Here is a 13,269-nt window from a genome sequence, read left to right on the forward strand (position 1 = left end):
CTCGATCGCAGCGTGGGGATGGGCTAGGGGCAGGAGAACGGGGCAGCCCCCCCCCAGGGCAGGTCATTTATATAAAGGAAAAATAAAAACGAGAGGGAGCGGGTTGGAGGTTTCCTTTCGGAGCTGCAAAGCAGTGGCGGGGTTTCGAGCCGATGAGGTTCTTTTTCGCTGTGGTTTCGCCGAGCCTTCGGTGACCCTGGGGACCGGGCGACTGGCATCTCTCACCCCTGAGGCCAAGGGGGCCCGCAGTGCTGGGGGGGGGTCCCCTGAAACCAAGGTGGGGTGGCCGGGGACCTGGCATGGGCCAAACCCAGAGCCTGGCCCTAACCCTGCTCCCAGGACCCCTCCATCTCAGCCCCAACCTCCCCCCCCGGCGAGGGCACAGCATCCCCTGGGACCCCCCAAACTTCACCCCCATCCCACCCCCCCAAATTCCCACAAACTCCCCCACGTCCTCCCCTGTCCCAGCCCCCCCGGGTCCCCCCAACCTCCCCCCATCCCAGCACCCCAATTCCCCCCCCCAGTTCTCCCCCACCCCGCCCCTTCACCTCCACCCCGCCCCTCTTCCCGGCAGAGGCGGGACTATGCAAACCAGCCCTGCCGTTACCACCAATGGCGAGCGAGCCCGGCGGCTCTATGCAAATCTATCGGCAGGGGGAGGGCGGGGTTATGCAAATGTTGCCGGCGCGGCTCGGGCAGGCGGCGGGCAGCGCGCTGCTCCGGGAACACGCACCGGCACCGGACCGGGACCGGCACCGGCACCGGAGGGCGGCTGGGCCGCACCGGGACCGGACCGGCTCCGCTGCAGAGCCGGGAACCCGCGGCCGAGCCGACGGGGACTTGCCGAGGAGGAAGAGCCGGTGTCCAGGTGCGTGTCCCGGGATGGGGAAGCGGGGGGGTTGTCCCGGACCCACCGGGCTGCGGCCACGCTCCGGTGTTGCCGGTAGCGGGGAGGGCGGGGGGGGAGGCAGTGGTCAGCAGTGCTCCCCCAGGCCCACCCTTCTACCCCGACGGGGCTTCCCTCTGCGGCGGTACCGACCCCACCGCAGCCAGCCGGCCGCCCCGTCGGGGCGCACGGGTTGGGGGACCGAGACCGGGACCGGCCCCCGGCGGGGGTGGGGGGGGGAATGCCGGTGCGGCCAGACCGGCGCCCCGCGGGCTGGCCTGGGCACGGCGGAGCCCCGTCCCCCGCCCCGCCGTCTAGGGATGGCGGGCTATAAAAAGCCTGTGGTTTGCGCCGAGCTCGGGGCGGTTATTTTTACTCGTGTCTGTGCAGGGAGGAACGCCCGGGTTTAACCCAAAAGTGCAGCCTGGATGGCAGACGCCCTGCCCCGGCCCCGCCAACAGCCTCCCCGCCAGCCCCGGGCCCGCCGAGGCCTTCGGGCGCTGGGGTTGAGCCCACTGCGTAAAGGGGAAACTGAGGCACGGCACCGCGGGGCTGTCGGCTCGACGTGGAGTAAGTTGTAACGCCGCCGGTGACGGTGACACGGCGCCGGGACACCCCGATGCAGGGCCAGGGCCTGATGTCACCGTAGCTTCGCTGGGGTGTCGCACCGCTCCGGCAGTTCATAGCACGCGCTGAATCGCAGCCCGGTTCCTTCCCGCTCCCGGGTGGGGATGTTGACCCGTCCACCGTCCACGGCTCTTGCCAGCACGTGGCATCTCCGGCGTGTCCCAGCGCACGTGAGTCTCCCTCCATCACCCGTCCCCGCAGGGAGAGCGAGGTGGATCCTCTGCCGGATCCTCCTGCCCTCTGCAGCCGACTGCCAGCGAGTCGCCGTCCCCGGGGCTTTATTCTTTTAATGAGAGAAAGTTTCCCAGAGCTGCTGGCTCTGGAGACGGGGTTTCGCAGGTAATGAATTAACATGGCAGCTGGCGGGTGAGCTGGAAGGCAGGGACCTGCGCCGGGGAGACGATGGGCCGTGCCCCCTCGGTCCGCACACATCCCTTGGGGCAGCGGGTACCGATTGGGAAGGGAGCGTGGGCGCCCAGGCCGGAGAGCTGGATCCTGGCTCTTTTCCATGTCCCTGGCTGCCAGATGGACACATCACATGTGGGTGACGTGTAGGGGAGACCTGTGCAGCTCAGCGGCGGCGGGGGGGGGCAGATTTGGGATATAGATGCAGGCCTCAGGTTTGGTTTAGGATGTCAAATGTTCCTGCTTGCCTCCGAGCCCGGGGCACTGATGCTACCCCGGTGCTGAGAGCCGGCCGGCGCAGCAGTGGGGAAGGAAAGCGGGTTTGGGAAACTTTGCATGGTACAAGGGGATGGGGATTCCTGCTGACACCCAGAAGTGTCCTGGCAGCAAGGGGGCTGGAGAGTCTGGCATACCATGGGGTGCCCAGAAGGACTGGGGGGGATTAGTGTATTCAAGACCTGTGAATTTCCCTCCTCTTCACAAGAATAACAGCAGGATTGTCAAGAGCAAACCAGATTTGTAAGCCGTGCAGCCCTAACGCCACGGGGATGGGCTCAGGCCAGCTGTCAGCAACTTCTGGCTGCCCCCAGCAAACCCTCCAGCAGCAAATGAGCATCATTTCCCGTATTAGTGCCCAGCTGCAGTGTGGGGTGGCCCAACCCCGCGGGAACAGTGTGTTTCTTCCCTCGGCCAGTGCCAGCAGCGTTGCAGACACCGAGCAAAAACGGTGGTCTGGGCCGCGGAGGGGGTCCGTGGGTCCGTCTCTCTTCCCAAGCGCAAGAGCTGCCTCATTTTTGGGGGATGTTTCAATCCATCCTTCTTCCACACAGTCATTTTGGAACCGAAAAGCCTCCACCCATCACCACGCTTCGCCCGACCGCACCTGGCCGCAGCAGTGCTGGGCGCTGGTGGGACTTTCGGTCTGTGTCACTGAGCGGGATGGAGCCGGGGCTGGATGGCAGCCGGGTCCCCCCGAGCCCAGCCAAGGCCTGGATTTGGCTCTGGAGGGGCGCAGAGCCGTGCCATGGCCAGGCCCTGTGCTGCAATGGGGGTAGAGAGATGATTTATAATTGCCCCTGGGGATTTTGCTGGGTGCTGGGGTGATGCTTGTGAGATGGAGGAATGTGGTTAGCGGATGCAACCCCCTTGTCCCCAGCGCCCTGATGTACCCTTGGTGCCCCGGCTGTCCCCAAGCCCCTGCAGCACCACGTCCCCACCAGGCTCTCCTTTCCCCTGCTTCCCAGCAGGCTCCTCCTGCCTTCCCCGCTTCCCTTCCCGCGCTGCTGGCCCCGCTCTGGTTTATACTGGTTAGTTGTTTAAACAACCTATAAAAAGCAGAAGGGCCTGTCCAGCCCCAGCAGAAATCCTGCTCAACTCTGACTTCCCTGCGCCGAGTTTGGGATGCTGCTCGCTCCACGAGGCCCCAGTGCTGCCATTCCCCAGGGATCGGTGAGAGCCACGGCCGTGTCCCCAGCTGGAAGCAGGGCAGCACTGACCAGGGATGGAAGTGACCCATGGTGGTCCCAGCACCATGTGTCCATCCATGACGGGTGGTCCTTAAATCCCCGTTTCAATCTTGTTGCCTTCCTGGTCCCAGCGATGCAGCATCTGGCCTGTCCTCCCCTGGGATTTTGCTGTTCCTGGCTCAGATTTTCCCCTCCTGGCCAAGCTCGCTTCTTTTCCCTGTAAAAGATGGGATGGAAACTCTTTCTCCCACTTTAATCATTGTTTTTCTCCAACAAAGCACTTTTTGGAAGCTGCCAAACGCCGACAGCGGGTACTTGCTGGCCGCTCTCTTCCCGCCCCCCCCATTTCTGCCCAGTCACCCCCAGCTTCAGATTTGCAACAAAATCCCCGTAGTTTGGTGAAAACGGCCTCTTTCCCCAGTTTCTATGTCAATACCACTTTGTCCCATGGGGATGGGAGAGGTGGAAGGATGAAATGTTGGGGACTTCAGACACCCTGACCTGGGGTTATTAGGGGAGCACCCGGACCCCGGAGCAGCAGAAGTCACTCCGGGGTCTGGGTGCTCCCCTAATAACCCCTCCACTTTGACTTTAGGATAAACTTGGTGGATTTAACATTTCTGGGATTATTCAGGGATGGAGAAGAATGTAAAGGTGTCAAAGGCAGCGCTGAGACCCCCCGGTACCATGCCGAGCATCCTGCACCACGCGGCATACGGAAAAACACATTGCTCTCAAGGGGTTCGCTTCGTCTCAGCGCGCTAATTAGGAGCTGGGATAGGGAATTTACAGGCTCTGGCATGATGCAAATGACCCCTAAAGATGTACAGGAGCCAGGGAGTTAATTACAAACCTCATTGCGGCCCGGGGGGTCGGGGTGATACCTCGCTGCGGGTGCTGGCGAAGGGACGGTGGGGATGAGGGGCTGTGCCTGGGTGTGGAAGCGAGCCTGGTGCGTGCGAGCGAGCAGAGAGCCCGGGCTAAAGATAAGCGTGCGTGGGAGGGAGTGGAGGCCGGCGGGATGCCAGGCAGCGCGGGAGCCTCCGCCGGGCGCAGGCAGGGGAAAGCGTCTCCTTTCTGAAAGGTTTTGAGGGCTCGAGAGCTTTGCTTGCGCTGGGTTTTGTTGGCCTCGTTCATAGACGATGCTGAAGGGTGCTTCGTCCCCGCAGCCAGGCTATGTCATGAGTTCCCATTGCGGCCACGCTAACGAGGAGCCGTTTGCACGAGGTGGGACCCGGTGGAGACGAATGCAATGAGAGGCTGCGGGGTTTCTCCAGGGCTGGCACCCCAACCCCGCTCCCTCCTGCATGGGGGTCCCTGGCCATGATCCCTCGCCGGACACTGGCTCCTTACGGGAGCCAGGCTGCTCCCTCGATGCTGTCCCCGGCCATGGGGATGCCACCTTGCTGGACCATGGGATGGAGGTGACAATGCTGGGCAGAACCACCCCGTTGTGCCCGTCACCGCCGGCTGCAATAATCGCCTGCAGCCATAATGCTGCTTATCGCCTTATCGCCCAGCGCAGCAATTAAAATCCAGCGTGAAAGTCCCTCCTCCCCTCCCAGCCTTTAATACCTGTCCGGGGGGAACCGAGTGCCGGTGCCCTGCCGCACTGCGGTGGCTGAGACACCGGGACCCGTGGAGGCAGTGAGCCGTAACGCCTTGGACCCCGCTCCCGGCGAGCATCCCTCCCCTGCCCCGTGGCCGGGCCGAACCCTGCGCCTGTCCGGCACATGGCACGGTGCCGGTGATGGCGGTGGCCCGGCTGGGGCTGCGCATGTCCCCGTGGGTCCCACGTGGCCACGGTGGCCGAGCGGCCGAGGCGATGCCCCAGGAGGAGCGGAGCCCGTAATGAGCTGCGTGGGGACGTGGCTGATGAAACCGCCCCGCGTGTTGCACGAGGCATCAGATGGTTTCCCTGGCGGGGGGACGAACCGCCCCGCACCCAGCCCAGCCTGCGGTGAGCGCGCCGTGAGCCCCGGCCGCAGCGGGTCCTCAGCTCCCCCGGCCCGATGGTGCTGCGGCTGCTGCTTCCTCTTGCCTCCCACCCCTGCTTGCTATTCTGGGATGGGGCCCCCCGCAGCATCACCCCATGGGTGCCAGTACACCCCTGGGACATCCACTGCATCACCCCATGGGTGCCAGTACCCCCCTGGAATGCCCACAGCATCACCCTATGGGTGCCAGTACCCCCCTGGGACCCCCGCAGCATCACCCCGTGGGTGCTGGTACCCCCCAGAGCACCCTGCCTGGGCAGATGTGGCTCCTCTGGGGCTCAGAGCCATGCTGGTGCCCGGGTGGTGGCTGCTGTCGCCTGTCCCCTGCCCTGGAGCAGCATGGAGGGGGGGGACGTCACCAGGCATCAGGGCAGGATGGGGCCAGGGACAGGCTTGCGGGATCAGTCCCAGTGTAGGGACCGTCTCCCTCTGCACTTCCCATACATCTAGAAACTGGGGTGCTGGAGCAGGGCATCAGGGTGCCACAGCATCCGAGGAGCTGGGGGTGCTGGCCCCAGCTGAGGGGGCCCTTGGCAGCATTTTGTGTCCCCACTGCAGATGGGGGGACACATCCTCCTGTCCCCAGCACCCTGGAGCCTTTAAAAATCCCCCCCCCGGAGTGAAGCTGTGCAGGAACATGGGAGCTCGCAGCCGGGCGAGCATCCCCTGACCCAAACAGGCCAAACCCAGCTGCAAGCCGGAGCCCTCCCGGGATCAGCTCCTGTTTCCGCACCCCAAATTAAAGACCATGGGATGGGGGTGGGCAGGCGAGAGCTGACCCCTCCGGGCGGCTCCGGCTCTATACCTGGGAGCGCCCTGGCCCGATGCTGTGCCGCAGGTGTTGGTGCTGGGATGGCAGGAGCAGCCTTGGTCCCATGTGGGCAGCAGCAATCGTTGGGAAAACCTCTGCCTTTTCACCAGGGAATCGTTGGCTTTTTCCGGGGGGGGGGGGCCGGGGTGGTCTCGGCACCCCCCGTACCTTGGTGTCGTGCGTGGGCCTCGGGACACAGGGTGGCAGCAGGGCCGTGGGAACGGCAGCATGATTTCCTTCCATAAATTAAAATTAGTTTTGATCAGCTAAATATAGCAAGCTGAGCAAGATGGTAAATGGCAACGTGCTTGAGAGGGGGAAGCGGGACAAACTGGGGCATCGGGGGAGCAAAGGGCTGGCTGGTCCCCAGCCTGCACCCCTGGGGTACAGCCCTGCAATGGGGGGGGGGCTGCTGGCCACGTTCGGGGGGGCTCCTGGGGTGCTGCCGTCCCTGGGGAGCTGGAGCACAGAGCTCCCAGCCCCGCCAGCTTCCCAGTTTGGCTCTTGCCCCGCGGCCATGTCTTGGGGACGGCGGGGACTGAGCTGGGCCAGGTCTGCACCCAATTTGGGGTGGAGAGGCTGGGTGCAAGGGTCCCATTGGAAGCATTTTAATGCCATCCGTGGCTCTGCGCCGGGCTGCGGTGGCACCGGGGCATTCCAGAGGGGTTTTGGGGTGACCGGTACTGGGTGACGGCAAAAGGAGCGGCAGCTTTTGGGGGGTGTCACAGCCCAGAGATGGGCTGCGATGGGTGCTGGCACCCTGCAAGTGGGGTGGGATGCAGGGTCCCCCGACCCCTCGCCCTTCCCAGTGCTGGCTCACGTGGCCCGAAGAGGTGGGTGGTTTCGCTTTGCTGTCTCCTCATACAGCCACTTCCTGACCTCCGAATGGCGGAGGTCAAATTTAGTCTGTTCGCGTTAGAAAAAAAAAGAAAATAAAAATAAAATTAAAAAAAACCCCAACCTTGAACCTAAAACCAGCCCTTTTGTTTTACGGACGCTCCCCGCAGCCAGCCCGGCCTCCCTTATAACCGCCCTCCCCATCCGACAGACCCGCCGGTGAACAGCATCAGTGCATGGGGCAGGATCGGAGCAGCCTCCGCGGCTTCGGGCGGGCGCTTGGGGATGCAAAGGCTGATCCCCTGCTCCCAGCGAGGGTCCTGGCATCGCGGCACCGCGGCTTTTCGGTCGGCACGTGCAGGTGCTCGGGTCCCCGGGGCTGGTGCGGGGTGGAGGTGATGGAGCTGGGGCGGTGGAACCGGCCGGGCAGAGCTAAGGTGATTTTTTCACCCCCCCTGCCCCAGCAGAATTTCCCAACTTTTTTTTTTCATTTTTCAGTTTGCCACACTCTTTGCTGAAAAAAAATGCTGAAACTTCCTCTGAAAAATTATTTTTTTCCGCAAAACTTATTTTTGGCAGCCAGAGGGGCGAGGAGGCGTGGGCGGTGCAGGGGCGGATGCTTGCTTGGGCTGGCCCCGGACTGCGAGGGCTCAGGGGCTTCTCGCTCTCTTCCAGCCCCTCCTCGAGCTTAGGAGGTGAAAATGGGCCGGAAAAAAATACAGATCAGCCGAATACTGGATCAGCGGAACCGGCAGGTAGGAGCCGCTTGGGGACGAGGTGGGGATGAAGGGGACGGGGACCCACAAAAGCCATGAAGGGAGGCAAAGCCGCTCTGCTCCCACCTTCCCCACGGGTGTTGGAGCCTCCGGAGGGTTTGGGGCTGTATCCAGGGGTCCTGGGTGCAGCATCCCGTCCCCTTCCCTGCTCTGCAGGTGACCTTCACCAAGCGGAAATTCGGGCTGATGAAGAAGGCGTACGAGCTGAGCGTCCTGTGCGACTGCGAGATCGCCCTCATCATCTTCAACAGCACCAACCGCCTCTTCCAGTACGCCAGCACCGACATGGACAAGGTGCTGCTCAAGTACACGGAGTACAGCGAGCCCCACGAGAGCCGCACCAATTCCGACATCCTTGAGGTAGCGGTGAGGGGTGGCCAGGGTTGGGGGGGGACGTGCCGGGATGGGCGCAGGACCCCGCTCACCGTCCCGCTCCCCGCAGACGCTGAAGCGCAAGGGGCTGGGGCTGGAGAGCCACGAGCTGGAGCTGGACGAAGGGTCGGATCCTGGGGAGAAGGCGCGAAGGCTGAGCGAGGGCATGGACCTGTCGGTGGCACGGCCCAGGTTTTACGTGAGTCGCTGCCGTCCCGTGGCACCGGGGCTGAGGGTCCCCGAGGGTCCCCGTCCCCTTCCCGTCCCTCATCGCCGCTTCCCCCTGCAGAGCCCGGCGCCGCTGCCCGAAGCAGCCTACGGCAGCTCCCCGCCGGCCGCCGACGCGTCCTTGGGCAGCACCAGCGGCTCTCCGCAGGGCCAGGGTCGCCCTCCCGCCTTCAAGCCGGCAGCACCGAAGCCGCCGGGACGCTCGCCGGGACCGCTGCCCCCAGGTAGGCTCAGACCCATCACACGGGGTGCTGGCTGCAGGGGAGAAGGTCCCGGCCATGGGCACCCTGTCCCCGCCGTGGGCACCTCGTCCTCGCCGGCCCCGTGGGGATTTTCCCGGCCGGGTGCCGCATGCAAAGCTCCTCTCGCAGCATCTCCCAGGGACTTACCGGGAGTGGGGCCGGGGTGGGTGCGTGGGCAGGTAGCACCGCCACAGCTGTGGAAACACCATCCCCTGCCTCCATCCAGCTGTTTCCTGTGCCCTGCCGGCACCCGGCACCCGGCTGGCCCCGGCACCCTGCAACCAAAGCTCCCTCCCGTGCGGCACAGCTCGGAGCTAGGCACGAGGGTCTCATCCTGCCCGGTGGGATGGCACCAGCCCAGGGTGGTGACAGGGACACGGGTGCCTCCAGGGCCATGCGGCGGAAAAGTGGCTGGAAAAAATGATGCTGGGGCTTGACGGGAGGATGGGAGGTGGCACGGGGGTGGCTGGGCAATATTCCCGGTGCGGGATGCGGACGTGCATCATCCCCATCTCCCTGGATGGGGACGGCGTGGTGGCCCCAGGCACGCTGGACGTCCCGGCCGCTGCGTGGGGAGCTGGGGCGAGGGTGCTCCCCGCAGCAAGGTCCAACCGGGGAGGTTTGCAGCCCGCTGGCCCCAGGGCCGGATCCGGCCACCGCCTTCGCGCACCGTTTCCGCTCGCAGCGTGCGGTCGCAGCGGACCCGGGGGCGGCCGCCGCAACCCAGGTGCGCCGACGGCCTCGCGCAGGATGTGGGTTTGCCGGAGCGCAGCACCGTGGAGGCACGCACGGCCGCCTGCGGCGACGAGGGCACCGTGGGGATCCCCCCCCGCCCCGCCAAGGACCGGAGCCCCTGGGACCCCACATCCCTCGGGGTCACCCCGTGCATCCTCCCGTCCCTCTGTCTGTCCAGGTATCGGCTACCCCCTCTTCCCTGCCGGCAGCCTGAACCGAGCCCTGGCCACCAAGACTCCCCCGCCGCTCTACCTGGGGGCAGAGGGCCGGCGCGGCGAAGCCCACGGCGGCTTGGCGAGCGGCCGGAGCGGCGGCAGCGCGGCGGTGAGTGCCGTAGAGGGGGACACCGGGCCTGCAGCGTTCACTGCCTGGGCTGGCATGCTGGTAGCCCCCCCCCCAAATCTGCAGCTCCCTGCCGCCGGGGTGGGCTGGCTCGGCGTCCTCGGGGTGCCCCTGATTCCGTGGGGTTGGGACACCCTGGCCGTGGGGGTTCCCGTGGGGGTCGGTGCCAGCAAGATGCTCGGTGGTCTTGCGCACCCCACTCCCCAGCAGTGACACCGTGGGAGGGGGCAGCAGGGTGAGGGGTGTCCCCCCCTGCCATGGCTCGCTGCAGCCAGGCGTTTCCCAGCAAGTCACCATGCGCAGTGTCCCCTCGGAGCCGCGCAGACATCCCCTCCCCAAATTCAGTGAGGAGCTTCTCCCATCCGCTCCCACCTCCTCTTCCTCAGCCCAGCACTGGGGCTTTGCTGGGGGGCACAGGAAGGGGCTGGGGTGGGGAGAGACTGAATCACGACACCCCCCCCCCATGGGGCTGGCAACACGAAGCCTGATGGGGGGGGCACCCCGCTTTCCCGCAGCGGCCGCTGTACCCCACTCTGCAGACCCTGAGCCCCGTGCTCACCCCGGGCAGCTCCGGCGTCCCAAGCCACGGCCTCACCGGCTTCCCCTTCCTCGCCCCAGCCCAAGCAGGTAAGTCCTGGCCCCTTGGCCCTGGGACAGCACGGACCCCCCCCCCCCGCTGGCTCCTGCTCATTCTTGGCCTCCTGCTCAGCAGAGTTTGGGGCTGGCGAGACCCCGCTGCCCCCCGGCTTCCTGCAGCCCGGCCCCACGGCGTGGCAGCACCCACGGGACATGGCAGTGCTGGGGTAAGGATGGGGGACGGCCGTGGGGTGGGGGACGGCGGGGGGACACCACGGGTTGGGGTTGAGCCTGTTCGTGGGGAGCTGCTGCACCCATGGGTGCTACCTCCCAGCCATGGGTGCTGCAGGCACCCAAGGTGCAGCCCCCCCCACCTGCCGTGCTGGGGTCTGTCCAGCTTCATCCCAAAACTGGGGTGCAAGGGGTCACCCCAGGACCCACCCCCCACTGTCGGCAGAGCTTATTTCTAACCAGATTTCCCCAGGGGACCTTGCCCCCATGTGTCCCCCCCCGGGTCACACACTGGGTGGGCAGCTGCCTAGTGCCTGGCTGGGTCAGAGTGCGTACATGAGATGAGTTTGGGGGGTCTCAGCCCCTCTAGGGAGGAGAGGGGGGGTTGAGCTGTGCCTCTCCCCACCCTGAGCACCTCGGTAGGGGATGCGGGAAGACCCGACCTCACTCCTCCTCCCCTCTTACCCCAGGGTCAGCAGCCGAATGGTGTCCACCGAAGAGCCGGCCCCGGCCCCCAGCACCTCCCCGCAGCACCAAGCCATCAGCATCAAGTCGGAGCGGGTCTCCCCGGGGCTGGGCTGTCCCTCGGGCACCCCCCAGCCCCCCCTGGCCAGCCTGACCTCCCTGAACGAAGCATCCCGAGGCTCCGGAGACCTCCAGCCACGGGATGACTATGCCAAGGGGTACCCCTACCCCCTGGGCCCCCCCCGGCCGCTGGCGGAGGAGCAGCGGGCCCCCATCCCCACACGGCGGGCGCAGGCCATGGACGCTTGGCAGAGATAGCGAGGCTGATGGGGTGCAGGGAGTGGGGAGCCTGGGGGAGCCGCCCCCCCCCCCCAAGACCCCCGACAAGCCCCTTGTGCCCTTTGCAATGCTGCCGGGGGGGGGGTCGGCGGTGCCGCAGGGCTTCCCGTGGGGTCCCAGTCCCCCACCGCGGGACTGCAGCTCCCAGCAAACCCCCCTCCCCACCCGGGTGCCCCCCCCACATGCCACCCCCCCCTCCCTTCTAGCTCTGACCCCCAGCCCCCTGCGAGGCCAGGACCCCACGGGCGAGGAGCGCTACCCTCGTCCCCTGTCCGGTGCCGGACACTGTACATCCCTGTCCATCCGTCTGTCCCTGCGTCAGCGTGTCCCCAACGAGCAGGAATGCCTGAGAAGTGCCACGGGGTGGCAGCAGGACTGAGAGCACCAGCAGCGGGTCCAACTCTGCACACCCCTGGCCCAATCCTGCACCCAGCCGGCGTTGGGGTGGGGGGGGTGGGGGCTGCTGGGGTCCCGCAGCGGGGTGGGAGGGAGGGAGGGGTGGAGGGAGGCAGCTGGGGGTGGTGGGTGCTGCTCCCCCAGCCCAGGGGCTCTTTTCTATTTATTATCTTCTCACCAATAAAGAGCTGGGGGTGTCGGGGTGTCTGGTGTGAGCTTCTTGGGGGTCAGGCAGGGTGACTCGGGGTGGCTAACGAGGCGGTAGGTCATTAATGTCCCCAAGGGGAGAAGCGGCCCAAATCCTGACCCCCTTGGGCTCAGCGTCGCTTGTCCCCCGTGTCCCCCAGGCTCAGAGCCGCCTCTCCAGGGTCACCGATGAGGAAGGGGGGTGACAGCTGGGTCACCCCCACCTCTGGGCAGGTCCCTGGGGCCCAGCCGTGCTGCTCCCACCCCTCAGCTCCCTGGGAGACCCCAAAAAAGCTGCTTATAAGGTCTCAGCGCCACGGCCTGGCCCTGGGAGCGGGCGGGAGGAGGACAAACCCCTTCTGTACCCTTAAGATCGGCATCGGCGGGGGCAAGTGGGGGGTTAAGTGGGGGGGTGGGACAGACCCAGCTGAGCTGTGTCTCTTATAGCTCAGGGCTGGGCTGGGGCTTCTGCTGCTCCCTGCGGTGGGGGGGCATCCCCTGGGGCCTGTGGTGTGCTGGCTACGGCTACGGCTACGGCTACGGCTACGGCTACGGCCATGGCCACGCTGCTGAGAGGTGAGCGAGGACCTGGGGGGGGGCACACACCAGGGTTTGGCAGTGCCCATCGTCCTCTGGTTTTGGGGGACAGGGGGAGCGGGTTCCCCCCAGCACTACCTGGGCACCCACAGGTTGGGGTCAGGCAGGGATGGGGGGGGTTCTCGCCAGCGCTGAACTCGGCCCCTTCCCTCCCGGGGGGGGGATTACTGGTGGCCGAGCCCCGAGATTAAAACATGGGCGGGAGATTAATCCTGGGAAGAGTTTGCCCCGTTTAATAGAGCCTGGTGAGTGACATAAATAGCAGCCGGGATTAGGGGCTGTACGGAGCCCCAGCAGCCCAGGGCCGGATCCGGCCTCGGCCCAGGTCCCCCCCCGGCTGGCGGGTCCCCTCCTGGGCGACCCTTGGGGCTGGGAAGGGGCTTCTGCATGGAAAGAGGAGGCGAGACACCCGGTGAAAGTGTGGGGGCTGGGGTAAGAGACACTGATTGAATAGCAATGACTGCATGATTTATGGTTTGCATTATTGCATGGCTCATTTGAATATATGCTAATAAGGCTTTTCTCCTCGTTTTGTTTGTAAGATTTAGATTTGCTATGGCAACCCGCTGGCATGGAAGGAGCGCCAGGAAATGTCAGGGTGAGGTGAGCCCCGGGGAGGGGCTGGGGCTGCCGGGGAGGGGGGGACACTCACCGCATCCCACCGTGGGGACACGGGAGCGGCCGGCGGGACCCGGAGGGCAGCGGCGGGAGACTCGGGAGCTGACCGGAGCTGTGCATCCCCCCGGCTGCCTGCA

At 65.6% G+C, this 13,269-nt stretch overlaps 1 protein-coding gene across 2 annotated transcripts; it reads left to right on the forward strand.

The window, feature by feature from the left end:
* The first annotated feature begins 728 nt into the window (after positions 1 to 728).
* MEF2B (myocyte enhancer factor 2B) lies at positions 729 to 11,762 on the forward strand. Of its 2 annotated transcripts, none has more exons than XM_075037460.1 (9): positions 729 to 868; positions 7,705 to 7,784; positions 7,962 to 8,165; positions 8,248 to 8,376; positions 8,467 to 8,629; positions 9,561 to 9,706; positions 10,240 to 10,351; positions 10,434 to 10,527; positions 11,002 to 11,762. In XM_075037460.1, exons 2-9 carry the CDS (start codon positions 7,731 to 7,733, stop codon positions 11,312 to 11,314), a joined length of 1,215 nt encoding a protein of 404 aa, XP_074893561.1. In that variant the 5' UTR covers positions 729 to 868; positions 7,705 to 7,730; the 3' UTR covers positions 11,315 to 11,762. The 2 variants fall into 2 exon arrangements, with proteins under 2 accessions (XP_074893561.1, XP_074893562.1); XM_075037461.1 differs by having other exon boundaries at positions 10,437 to 10,527.
* The last annotated feature ends 1,507 nt before the right edge of the window (positions 11,763 to 13,269 follow it).

The sequence above is a fragment of the Buteo buteo genome, chromosome 10, assembly GCF_964188355.1.
Source record: "Buteo buteo chromosome 10, bButBut1.hap1.1, whole genome shotgun sequence".
Classification (NCBI taxonomy): Eukaryota; Metazoa; Chordata; class Aves; order Accipitriformes; family Accipitridae; genus Buteo; species Buteo buteo.